The 12978-nt window shown below is 50.6% G+C and overlaps 1 protein-coding gene across 4 annotated transcripts in view; it reads left to right on the top strand.

The window, feature by feature from the left end:
- Positions 1-2069: 2069 nt before the first annotated feature.
- Positions 2070-12978, top strand: part of L3MBTL2 (L3MBTL2 polycomb repressive complex 1 subunit) — a 37024-nt gene continuing 26115 nt past the window's right edge. For 2 of the 4 annotated variants that reach the window (XM_019515123.1, XM_019515125.1), the window contains exons 1-6: positions 2070-2210; positions 3705-3788; positions 5364-5643; positions 5927-6060; positions 6885-7008; positions 7524-7603. In XM_019515123.1, coding sequence (XP_019370668.1) covers positions 2181-2210; positions 3705-3788; positions 5364-5643; positions 5927-6060; positions 6885-7008; positions 7524-7603 — 732 coding nt within the window. In that variant the 5' untranslated portion in view covers positions 2070-2180. The remainder of the gene's footprint in view (positions 2211-3704; positions 3789-5363; positions 5644-5926; positions 6061-6884; positions 7009-7523; positions 7604-12978) is intronic. The other 2 variants (XM_019515122.1, XM_019515124.1) reach the window with 2 other exon arrangements.

The following is a 12978-nucleotide window of genomic DNA, read 5'->3' as shown; positions in this document are numbered from 1 at the left end:
TATAGTCTGCGCTCACTTAGAAACAGACCTTCAAGCAATTGTCAACATCGTTAGGGAGGCATACAAGTAAATGGGACCAAAGCTTAACATTCAAAAGACTAAGGTCCTCCAACAACAAGCTCTTAATAGTAATTCAGATTCATAGTGAGACTCTTGAGAATGTTGAGTATTTCCTGTACCTCGGAAGCCATCTCTCACAAGAGGCTGACATGAAAGAAATCCAACATCACCTCAAATGTGCAAGTGCAGCCTTTGGATGCACTTGAGAAAACAGGTTTTCAAAGACTGTCATCAGATCCAAAACCAAGCTCATGGTTTATCAATCAGTTATGATCCCCACCTTTTTTGTACAGAGCTGAGACTTGTGTGGACAATGTAGAGGAGACTCCTTGAGTCATTGGAGAAATATAATCAACACTGCCTGCAGAAGATCCTTCAAATCCAGTGGGAAGATTTACCTCACCAACATTTTCTGGCATCCTCTCGCAAGCAAATAGTATGAGTACTGAAGGGATGATCATCTGACATAAACTTTGTTGGACCAGCCATATAATTTGGATGTCTGACTCTTGATTTCCAAAGCAAGTTTTATTCTCCAAGCTCAGTCAAGGCATACGCTCAAAAGGAGGGCCAAGAAAGTGTTTCAAGGACATCCTCAAGGCCAACTTGGAAAAAATGCAACATTAGCAGCAGCTTATGGGGAAACTATTGCCTAGGACCTCCCCAAATGGAGGAAGAGTCTGCTGCAAGAATCTCGATACTTTGAAACCTTACAACAACAAGAGATGGAAAAGTGGGAGTGGCAGAAACAGTGCATCACAGACAGAATCAAGAATCTGGAGCCACCTACCCCATGCAGAAACACATGCCTGAGTTGTAACAGTCTGTTGATCCTGTATTGGCCATCTTCAGACCCACAGATGAAATGTTAATGGAAGACAGCTGTCCTTGACTGAGATGGGCTGCTGAAGAAGGGGCCACAGCTCTGGCCCTCTACCTAGGATCTCTTGAGCATATATTGATACTTCATGAAAATGAGATGTTGGCTGCTGTGGTTCCCCTGCTTTACCTGGGGCTGGTTAGGGTGTTGGGTCAGGACTAGCAGTAATCTTGTGTATACGGAGTTTAGATTTTGGATCGTATGGGATAGTTTGGATATGATGATCCTGCCTCAGGCAAGGGGTTGGCCTAAATGTTTTCTGGAGGTCCCTTCCAGGCCTGCTTCTGTATGCATGTACGTCTTTGTGCATGTGTCTTAAACTAGTTGCATCTTATATCCCAACTAAGGCATACCTGTCTTGAATTCAAATCACTCATTCCTTCCTACGTAGCTTTCTTCTGTCCTGTCATAGTATCTGAGGGAGTGGGCTTGATTTCATGAAAGCTCTGAATAAAAAAGGGGTAGGCCTTACATCTTTGCATATAAAGTGCACCTCTGCTCTGCCTTTGGCCTGACTTGAGACTAAAGACTCTCTGCTCAAGGTGTTAACTACTGCTGCTACCTCCTACTCCCATCCATAGTGCGGCCTGTGCAGCACTAACCTCGAAAAAAAAACAGAAAAGGTGTTTGGGTTTTTTGGGGTGGGGGGAGAAGAGGAAACAGGCAAGCTGCCCCACGGGGCCTCTCACGCCAGTGGCTTTGCCTCAGGCCCCTCCTCTCTCCAGCTTTGCTGAACACCACCACCTCTGCAGGACTGGGCTTAGCTCATTTCTCAACCCACCAGTCACAACCCAAAAGTGGTCGCAGGAGTACAGGAAACGGTTGCAAAGACTTTAAAAACGGAGTCTCCTTCACGGCTCAGACCCGCACCTTGCACACTGGAACAGCCGCCGGACCGCCCAAGGCCCGCAAGAGCCGGAGCAAGCGGGGCCAGAGCCCGGAAGCTGGCAGCCTGCCGCACGGGCCAGCCCCAACGCTCTTCCCCGCGCCTGGCAGGGACGCAAACTACGAGTCCCAGGATGCCGTGCGGCCGGACTGCGCGTTTCTTCCGCTGTCTGCCTTTGCAAAGCAATCTGCCTGACGATTGGCAGGCGCGAGGGTCCGGCGGCCAACCGGCTGCCCCGATGTATTGGGGACAGTGAAGCTAAGTAGGGCCGAGGTCCCGCCATGTGAGTGCCGCGGGCCGAGCCGAGCAGAGCCGGGCAGGGGTGGGGAGCGCTCGGGGCGCAGGATCCCGGCAATGGCGGCCACGGAGCAGGAGCAGGGCGAAGTAAGGGGCGGCCACGGGGCCGGGGCCGGGGCCGGGCTGGGGACGGGGGTGGGGATGGGTTCGGACCCCCTTGGAAGGAGCTGGGGGCTCCCCAGGGGGGCGGGGCGTGGAGCTTTGCGTCACAATCGCTGCCGCGGAGATTCCACGGTCCCGCGGGGGGGCGGGGCGTGGAGCCCTGCGTCACAGTGCCACGGGGGAACCCGCCCCCCCGGGGTTCTTCCCCGGGCACAGGCCTAGCGCGGCCCTTGGGAGCCCTGGGCTCCCCTGCGTCTGGGAGGCCCTGGCTGCGGGTGGCAGGAGCCCTCTCTTGTCCTGGGGCTGCCCTTGGGTGCAAACAACTGGCACTAGGAGATGGATCCGTGCGCGGGGCCCCTGCCCCCCCTTACATGTATGACACAGTTGGTGGGTGAACTGCACAATAAGTGTGGTGCAAAGTAACACTCACACCATCAAAATGGCCATCCTATAAGAACAGCCACTTACTGGGTCGGACATCTTGCCCAGGGTCCTGCGTACTGTATCCTTGCCCAGTCTCTTGGGTCCGTGTGGGCACCAGCACGTGGGTGAGGGTAGCAGGGAGGTCCTGGGACCTAAACTTAGGCAGCTAGGTAAGAGGTTGAAGTCCAGGACCTCTGAAATGCTTCTGGTGTCATGCCCAGGGCCAGATAGGCAGAGCTCCAGTCTCTGCAACCTGCTCCCAAGGTAGTGCTTGACAGCTCCATAGCTGGTTTCTATCTAGCTTTCACTTGAACACACAGCAGGCCCTGTGTTCTGCAGCTGTTCTGGTCTTGCTCTTGCGAGCAGCAGAAAGATGCCTGGGCTCAGTGACTAGCTCTAAAGAAAATCTCATGCCACTGCAAGCACCGCACAGGAGAGAGAGACCTGTGGGTGCAAAGCAGTAGGGCTGCTGGCAGTGCTGACTGGTGGTGATGTTTCCTTGCCGGCTGCTGCTGCTGCGAGCTCCTTTCTCCCTGTGACTGCACGTCTGTGCTTCTGCTCTTCTCTCCCTTGCCCCTCTCACTGCTGAGCCTCAGTGTCCGTGCATGAGCTGTTGGCAACAGCATATCTCCTAACTTCCTTAATCTGTGTCTAAAGCACAACTAATCACTCCTCTTCCTCCCCTCCATCTTCTTAAAGACGGGCCCTTTTGTGCATCTCCTGATTTGCTGTCCCTCTACTCTTGCATCTCCTTGCTGTATGGATATAGCTGTACGAATAGGTCATGCTGAAATCACAGGTGGAAAAGGGCTTTGACTGATACTTATTTAATACTTGAAAATGCAAGTTGTCTGGTTTTCCAGTGCAGCTCCTGAGCCAAAGTCAGCCCAGGGAATGTGGTGGTAAAAAAGTGTACAGCTTTTACTTTTGTTAAAAAATGCACCTCCTTGCTTCAAGGCCATTTTTTGATCCACTGTGTCCCAAGCTTTATTGGGGAGGGTTAAATAGCATGGAGAGCAGCGGCTAGTTACTGAAATGGATGGTTTGTGCTGACAGCTCCTCTCCCTGCTGGGCCACCCTGGTGACAGCACAGAAATGTTTTCTAGTGGGTGTGAAGAAGTACGACCACTGGACAGGAAAGTGAGTGAAAAGGAGTGGTCTCTCTCCTTCCCTATGAATTCATACTGACCCCTCCCCACTCAGGATGGTTTCAGGCATTCTGGCTTCTTGCTCCTGGGTCACAGAAGCATAGAAAAGTAGGGCTGGATGGGACCTCTGAAGGTCTTCTAGTCCAACCCCCTGCCCTATCCAAATCATCTGGTACAAATCCTTGTCTACCCTGTTACTAAAAGTACACAACCCTGTTGCACAACCACAATGCACACAGCATCTTAACCTGCCACAGGTAAAGCAGAGGAACAAGGGTGGTCCAGTGTCCTGTTGCAAGGGTTGTTAACATATGCTCAAGAGATCCTAGGAAGAGGGCCACATGCCTGCTACAGAGGAAGGCCAGAGCTCCCCCAGCCCATGCCAGTCATACCCTGGGATAAAATTCCTTCCTGATCCCAAATGTGATCATTGGTCGGGCCCGATGTGGAGGGGCAAGACCCTCTAGCGAGGAACCTCCAACTATTCATTAGTCCCAGAAGGAGCATTGGTACACCCAAGTCAAAATCCCAAGCCTTGGCTACAGCTACCTCCTTATGCTTCTGAGGAAGGCAAAAAGAAAATTCCCTGAACAGGTGCAGTAGCAACACGAGTGGGGAAATAAATTCCTTCCTGGCCTCATCCAGTAACCAGCAAAGCCCAGAAACTTGGGGAAATAACCATAGTGAGCATAGGCATAGCTATTTCTAGATTGTTCCTGATTCGTGCTTATCCAAACTCTTGAAAACCTCCAGTGATGGAGATCTCCCAATTCCCTAGATAGTCTATTTTACAGCCTCAGTGCTGTAACAATGAAGTAATTCTTCCTGATATTTAATCTAAACCTACTGTGTTGCAGCTATAAGCCATTGGTCTGCCTCCTGCTCTCTGCTCCCAATGTCTTTCCTGTGCTTGCCCTTCTCGGAGAGATGTGTATGAGGGGTAAAACATTAAGGAAATGTGGAGCTGGTGGGAATTCTTCCTGCCAGGGAAGCTAATGCTGGCTCAGGGGTCTGGTCCTGGTACCCTGTGATTGCCACAGCTAGTGACTTGCTCTGGAGGGTCAGGCTTTACTGCATAAGGCAAGGATGGGGAACGTCCGGCCCATGGGCTGGATCCAATCAGCCGGGGACTCCATTTTCCAGCCGCCCCTGCCCAGATGGCTTGTACCAGTCTTCACGGAGACCTCAGCCATGCCAGCAGCGTGTGGCAGAGCAACGCAGGGGCTGCTCCAGAGCTGCCAGGAACATGGGACGGGGGCAGCTTGCTGCGGAGCTGCAATCTGTAGCCTGCTGCAAGAAGCCAGGGCAGAGCCACGATCCCCTGGATGTGTGCTTCTGCACAGAGTGTCCACACTACAGATCATGGCTCCGCAGCAAGCTGCCCTCGTCCCACATTCCCAGCAGCTCTGGAGCAGCCCCCTGCACTGCTGGTGTGGCTGAGGTCTCCATGGAGACCGGCACAAGCCATGTGGGCAGGGGTGGCTGGGAAACGGAGCCCAGAGGTTCATCATTGCTGGCATAAGGGAACACTGAAAATCTGTCTTCTAAAGTGTCGTTTCTTTGTCAGTTGGTGTCTTCCCTCAGCCAGAAGACCTCCTCCTTGGAGCGGGTGGGAGAGGAGGAAGAGGAGGAAGAGGAAGAAGACGATGACCTGGACCTCTTTGGGGGTTACGACAGCTTCCGGGGCTACAACAGCAGCATGGGCAGTGACAGCAGCTCCTACTTCGATGATTCTAGCAATGATGACATGGCCACCCGGGAAGCTGGGGAGCTGTCCACCTCCCCTCTGCCACTGCACACACCCACCACCCCAGGCCGGATGATGGAGGACAGTGGCTCTGAACCAGGTACCACCGCACAGCATAGAGTTGCTAGAAGCAGATAAGGACCCATTTCAAAGTAGTGCACTGCTGAAAGATGTATGGTGGTGTAGCATAACGTGTGCGCTTTGGAGACAGAGCTGCACAGTGTACATTCTCCACTCCCAGTTGCATCAAGTGGGGCCCAGGGTTCTACCAGGACTAAACGTCAGTCAGTGTTCACCGGTGCTGTAGTGGAGTTGGCTTGAGCTTTGTCCTGGCAGGGCTGGTGAAGTCCCCACTGCTCACAGTCTGTCTGCCTCTCCTCCAGCTGTGTGTGAGATGTGCGGGATCGTGGGCACACGAGAAGCTTTCTTCTCCAAGACCAAACGCTTCTGCAGTGTCTCCTGCTCCAGGAGCTACTCCTCCAACTCAAAGAAAGCCAGCATCCTGGCAAGGTTGCAGGTGAGTGACACCTGTGCTGTTTCCTCTGTGGGCAAAACCAGCAACCATTTTGCTGGCATAGACTAGATATGGGGAGGGCCACTTAGGGAGTTTGTGAGAAGTCGAGGGTCGCACACACAGAATCTTTCAGAAGGAATCATTTTAACAAATTATAGATTTAAAAAAATCATATGCTAAAATCAAACAATTACTAGAACGTATTTTAATTTTACTTTAAAAAAGTGTCCTGATTTTATGGTTTTTTTGAGTAGTGTGTGTATATAGTATATAGCTTAAAATAAAGTCTTACTCTTGTATATTGTGGGAGTGGGGGCAGTGGGGGAATGTGTTGGGGGGAGAGGTGGAGGGGTGGGGAAGTGTGTGGAGGGGTGAGTGTGTGTGTGTGTGCGCGCGCGCAGGGGGTGCCCACGCAGTAGGTCCCAGGAACCTTTCATGGGTGGGGAGGGGTAGGGAGCACGTGCAGCAGAGCTCACCCGGGCAGTGCAGTGTAGGTGCAGTCTGCCCCACCCCTCTGTCAAGCCTGCAGGCCATATTTTGCCCACCGCTGGACTAGATAATGCTCGCCTGAGGCCTGTTCGTGCCTGTTTTCCTTCCTGTGCAGTCTAAGGACCCACAAATGGTCCAGTTAGCCATATGGGTTGGAAAGAAATGGCGGGGGGGGGGAGCGATGCTATGTCCATTGGGTTTTCAGTTTCTTATGGTTCATGAGTGTAGGAAAGATCCTCCTCCCAGAGAGAGAAAGGTAAGTCTGCCCCTCGCCTGCTAGGACAGGTTTTCCCCATGCCTCTCAGTCCCAACATCCGCTCCCTCTTACACTCTCGCAGGGCAAGCCACCTACAAAGAAGGCTAAGGTCCTGCACAAGGCAGCATGGTCTGCCAAGATTGGGGCCTTCCTCCATTCCCAAGGGACGGGGCAGCTGGCAGATGGAACACTGACGGGCCAGGACGGTGAGTGCAGATGGGCATGGAGGAGACGCAGCAGTACATTAGACTGGCTGGCACAGGCAGTAGCAAGCGACGCAGAGCTTGGTGCACACCCTTGCTACGTATTGGAATCGGGGAGGGGAAGGAGTGCACATTTGTCTGGGTCAGGTTGATTGCAGCATGGAGAAACCTGAGTGGGAAGGACCCAGTGTCCATTACTGCCCCTTCCTCTGTAGTTGCTGGGAGCACAAGCACATCATTAGCTTAACACCTGTCTGTCCTGGCTGTCTGCCCTTGTCCTCCCTCTTCCCACAGGATTGTGATCATCTTTCATGTCAGGTTTTAACTTGGACTTGGGGCTTCTGACTTTTCCCTGCCAGCCAGCAAATGGGATTAGCCCCCAGATCTCTTGTTTGTCAGGGTAGAGTGGTGACCTCTTCCCCTACTGGGCCACCCTGTGGTTCCCAACTGCTGCCTACAAAGTAAATGGTTGCATAGGACTTTCTTGAGAACCAACTGACCATGATGTTATCTTGCAGCTCTTGTGCTCGGCTTTGACTGGGGAAAGTACCTGCAGGACCATGGATACAAGGCTGCCCCTGTCAGCTGCTTCAAACACGTGAGTTCTTGCTTTCCATACCTCCCTCCGTGTAGCATGATAGTAATATGATAAGCCTGAGTTAATTGAGTGAGAAAGTGGTGGTGGGGAATGGGTAGTTGCAAAGGGGAGAGGGTGCTTGATGTCAGACTGTGTCTTCTGTGTGGCTGGGAGAAAGGCAGAACCTCTTGGCGCTGTTTGGGAGCCCAGTGGAAGGAGCATGTGAGTCTCTAGAAGGGGAAACAGGCAGGGATTTGAGACTGAAGGATCCAGTGACAGCGAGTCAGACTGGTGCTGGATTTATCAGGCCTGACCTCCATGACTTGAGGTAACTAAGGGAGGGAAAAGGACATCATGGCCCTTGCAAGTAGTGAAGATAGGTATGCTCAGTTTTCTTTAGAAATATAAACCTTACTACCCTTGGACTCTGGGTGGCTTCTCACGCAGTGTGTCTGTTTTCTCTGGTATTACATTGCTTTCCTCACTCTGTGGTCCCATTGTGGATCAGAGAATTTTTTAGATAAATAATAGAAAATGGAGCTGGATGGGACCTCCTGAAGCTGTATCTAGTGCAAGTTGCTGCTTGAGGCAGGACTGTTCCTGTCTAAATGACCCCAAACAAATGTCTGTTTGACCTGCACTTAGAAACAACCTCCCTAGCTAGTCTGCTCCAGTGATTGACCTCCTTCAGAGTTAGAAAGTTCTTCCTAAAATCCCTCCTGTAACAGTTTACACTGTCCCATGTGTGGACATAGTGCATTTGTGTGACATCCTCTTTCTAACAGCCTTTTCTCTTGGAATTTGAAGACTACTGTCAGACCCCTCTGTCATCTCTGGACTTAAATAATCCCCATTCTTCTCACCATGCCTCATGTTCTAGACTTCTGATACCCTTTGCTGCTCTCCTCTGGATTCTGCCAGAACTTCCCTGCCCAAAACTGGCCACAGTCCTGTTGTTCCCTGTCACCTGTACAACACATCTCATTCATACACAGTGCACAGAGATTTGAATTGCACTTAGAATTAACTTTGGTCCTCCACTGCACTGGAGTCTACCGTGACAGTGTCGTGTAGGTGGATTTCACTTGTGGCCTTAGCCCAAGTGATGAAATGCTCCTCCTGGTGACAGTCCTTGCAGCCAGTGCATAGTTGGGCAGATTCCTGCTGCATAAAGCTCTGGTTGCTAGAATTCACTTGCCCACACAAACAGCACTGAGGACACCCTTTGGTGTGGAGCCTCCGTATTTCTGTAGTGAGCGACATCTGTCTCTGTGGCCCAGGTGATTCTGTTGCCTGAGAGGAAACCAGTACACAAGGCTTCTGCCAACTGGTCTAAGACCTTGTGGCTAGTTTCCCCATTCGAGGGAAGTCACTTGTCTTGTTGGTGGCTGAGCTGTTGTTGAGCATAAAACAATGTCATGAGGAGATGAAGGAAGGGAAGATCTAGCTTGGCAAAGCTCATGGGGGCAGGAAAAGTGCCCCTGCTGTGGATTGGAAAAAATTCTTGGGACTTGTCTTTCCATTCTGTGGCTGGCTACTAAGGGGCACAGAGACATCCTGCAGTGAATTGTTGAAGAACAGAAGGATTCTAAGAAGTGCTGCAGGTCTGCAAACCAGCTGGACGAAGAGGATGAAGAGCTGAACTGAGAGGAGCTGGTTCTGTTGCCAGCTTCCCAAAACTGCTTTCCAGGAACCCCAGATCTGAAGGAGACGGGCACATGGATGGGGCACAACTAGACACCAGGAAACAAAAGAGCACTGACAGCAGCAGGTATGCAGTTTTCTACTGTTATCTGTGGCAACGAGGGCTGATTTCTTGAAGCTGGCCATCTCTAGAACAGGGCTAAACTAAACTATTGGAATTCAGGTTTTAAATCCAAGTTAAGAGAGTGTTGATACGAAGTGGCACTATATTGGCTTAAATTTCCCTGTTAGTTAAATTGATGCACTTTTGTTTATGGTCTTACCTATGTCATCTTTCAGTCAGGATCACTTTTAACCCTCCTCCCTCATTAGCCAGCAACCTCTCCCTTCCCTCGTGCCTTTTGTTTCAGTACTGTCCTTGTCATCACTAGTCTAAAAAGAAATTGCCTTGGAAGAGGGATTTAGTATTCAAAACTGAAGTGGGATTGAGTTGATTTTATCAAGTTGATTGTTCTGTGAAGGCCAGATGTGCTGTGGCCTTTGGTTGTTCAACTCTGTACATTTTTGTTTCAGTGGCTACTGCAGCAAGATGGTTTTCCCCGGGCCAGTCTGGGAACAAACTGAACCGTCTGTGGAGAAGGGATTCACAGCAACCATATGTTCATAAAAAGAGAAAGCAAACTAAACCTACCCTTGGATGCATTCATGGGTTCTGAGAAGGGGAAAAAATGGAGCTTTGCCCTCGTTCTCCTCCAGTCTCAGCAGTATTCCTGCCCAGAGCAGGGGAGATTGGACTTGATGATCTTTTGATGTCCCTTCAAGGCCTTAATTTTTATGAATCTATGAGGGCAGGCTCTGGCAGGCCATACTCTTTCTGGAATGGGAGATGGTGCTAAAGGAAGACTGTCAGCAAATAAACTGGGGCTCAGGAGAAAATGGCTGCAGCATCAATTCAGACCCCTTCAGCTAAGTTTCTCAATGGTCACAATACAGCTGGGTTCAGACCAATCTGCTGCTGCAATTTGTCACCCTTTTTCTGTGCTGTGTCCTCTTTGCACCTAGCTTGAAATGATGTGGTGGTGAATAAAAACATTCCTTGGGAATTTTGCGTCTTGCTACTACACTGAGTTATTCCACTTTTGAGACTCCTCCCCAGATCAAATCTTTACCAAGTAAGACCAGTATACATGCATCCCACAGACGGCTCACTCTTTTCACTCAGTCACATAAAGTCTCTCCATAACAGCAGCTGTTCCACTGCTGTTTTAGCACAGCTCTCCTGAACTGCTCACTGAGTAGACTGCTTACTGCCCATAGATGCACGGAAATCAGTAAGTCCCCTTGGCATCTGTTAAGGTGGCAGAGCTGGGGAGGGAAGGGAAGCACCTGTGACTGTAACAAATATGATCTAGAGAGGGAGGAATGTGCCAGGGTAGCATAAAAGAACAAGGAGCAACGGTCTCAAGTTACAGCAAGGGAAGTTTAGGTTAGATATTAAGAAGAATTTTCTCACTAGAAGGGTGGTAAAACGCTGGAACAGGCTACCCTGAGAGGTGGTGGGATCTCCATCCTTGGAGGTTTTCAAGACCTGGCTAGACAGAGCTTTGGCTGGGATGATCTAGTTGGGGATGGTCCTGCTTTGAGCAGGGGGTCGGACTAGATGAACTCCTGAGATCCCTGCCAAACATAACTTTCTATGATTCTATGAAAAGGTTAGCCCATAGCTCCATGGCTGGTTCTCCAGCCCTTCTTCTGAAGCGGGGTGCAGAAAGCACTTCTCTGTCTCTAGCAGGTCATCTCCAGGCAGCGCTATTCTAAATAACAGTGTCTGATGCAACCAGGTTTCGCTAGGGTCCCACTGCTTCCTCTGCCCATTGTTATGAGGAGTTACCACCCTCAGTTTTAAGTGTTAGGGCTGTTCAACTTCCAAGTAACTGGGGACCACACACCTTGCAGGCTGCACCAGAGCAAGTCACAGGCTCTTGTGCTGCACACTGTGTGGACACACCCACAGCTGCACCATGAGGCTGTGTGAGCAGCTCTGCTGCTACTGCTGTGTGTGTCCATGTGGGCATCCCTGCCACTGTTGCACCCTCTGCCACTACTGATGTTGCAGCTGAAATAATAAGGGGAGCAGCAGCCAAGCTGCAGCCTGAGGGCAGTAGCTTCATCCCTCATAGGCCACATGTGGTCCATGGCCTGCCAGTTGGACATCCCTGCAGTAAATGTATCATTAGCAGGGCTTTTCCTGCTCAGTCGTGGTAGGTCAGCAGCTGTCTCCAGCAGGAATAGACACGTACATCTGAAGCCTATTCAGAAGGGTGGCAGCCATTACCTTCTGTTTCTAATGTTTGGAGGAGCTGCAGAACGAGTCTCAGTAGCAAAACCACTGGGGTTTAACCCTGGATCAAGCAGTGCTAAACACCAGTGCAGTTTTGCTACATGGGAGTCATCCTCAGCTTTTACACACAACAGTTCAAATGGCCTTGCTGCTGCCCTTCTGAAACCTTCCCCATTCAGAAGGGTTTCGTATGTATGTGTCCATACCCATAGACTCCTGCTACACATTACATATATTATGTAATTAACTAGTTAATCGAGCAATAAATTTAGACCAGTCACACAAGCAAAATAATTATCATGCCATAAAAATGGCCATCCAGCTATGAAAAAAGCCAACCAGCTGCAAAGTTAGTGCTTAAAAATGTGTAACAGCTCTCTAGATGGTTTCTATCCAGCTTTGATTTGAATGTGGGGCAGGGCCCTTAGTCTTCTTCAGTCCTCCCTGAGCTCATCCTGCCACCTTCTGGCTGATGCGTAGCTGATATGCCCCCTCTGGGTTAGTGCCAGGCGGAAGCTCTTTTAGCTCCAGTGAAGTGGGTGCTCACTAAATGAAGATGGAGGTGCTGTTAGTGTCAGTCCTTTGGGGATGGGAATAGGCTGCATGTCTGTTTTTAAAGGCCGGAACATTTGCTGATTCTGCTTTGGCAGCTCTTTTTGTGTATGTTTCCAGGAATGTGCTGCAGTGCTCTTCCCCATGGTGGTGCAGGCCATAATAGTCTCCTCCTTGATAATGGATGTCAGGGCCTGGTGCCAAAGGCATGGGCACGTGAGTTCTACTGCTAGCCCGTGCCCGGTTTGGAAACCCTGATCCCTGAGTCTGTCAGTGTGCTCTTATTGGCATATCCCCCTGCAGTACTCTAAGGCCAGATATGCAGTTGGGATGGTAGCACCTACTCATGGTCTTTGTTACCTGCTTCATGCTGGTGTCTGGTTCTTGTAGCCAGCTTCCAATTTGCAGTTGCCATAACATGGTCCCCATCTCCAAAAAAGGGAAGAGAGGGGACCCGGGCAACTATAGGCCCATCAGTCTTACCTCTATCCTTGAGAAACTTTGAGAAGATCCTCAAGGAGCACATCTGTGATGGGCCGGCTTCAGGGATGATGCTCAAGGGCAACCAGCACGGTTTCATTAGGGGCAGGTCATGTCAGATTAACCTGATTGCCTTTTATGATCAGGTCACAAAGGCAATGGATGCAGGTGTTGCTGTGGATGTAGTCTTTCTAGACTTCAGCAAGGCCTTTGACACCGTCTCCCACCCCATCCTCATTAAAAAACTAGGCAACTGTGGCATTGATGCCTACAAAGTCAGATGGCTTGCAGATTGGCTGACGGGTCATACTCAGAGGGTGGTGGTGGACAGGTCATATTCGACCTGGGGGGAAGTGGGCAGCGGAGTCCCCCAGGGCTC

This window comes from Gavialis gangeticus, unplaced genomic scaffold, assembly GCF_001723915.1.
Source record: "Gavialis gangeticus isolate Ggan-Ray unplaced genomic scaffold, GavGan_comp1, whole genome shotgun sequence".
Classification (NCBI taxonomy): Eukaryota; Metazoa; Chordata; order Crocodylia; family Gavialidae; genus Gavialis; species Gavialis gangeticus.
The sequence above is the reverse complement of the archived record's forward strand: the minus strand, read 5'-3'. Positions and strand labels throughout refer to the sequence as shown.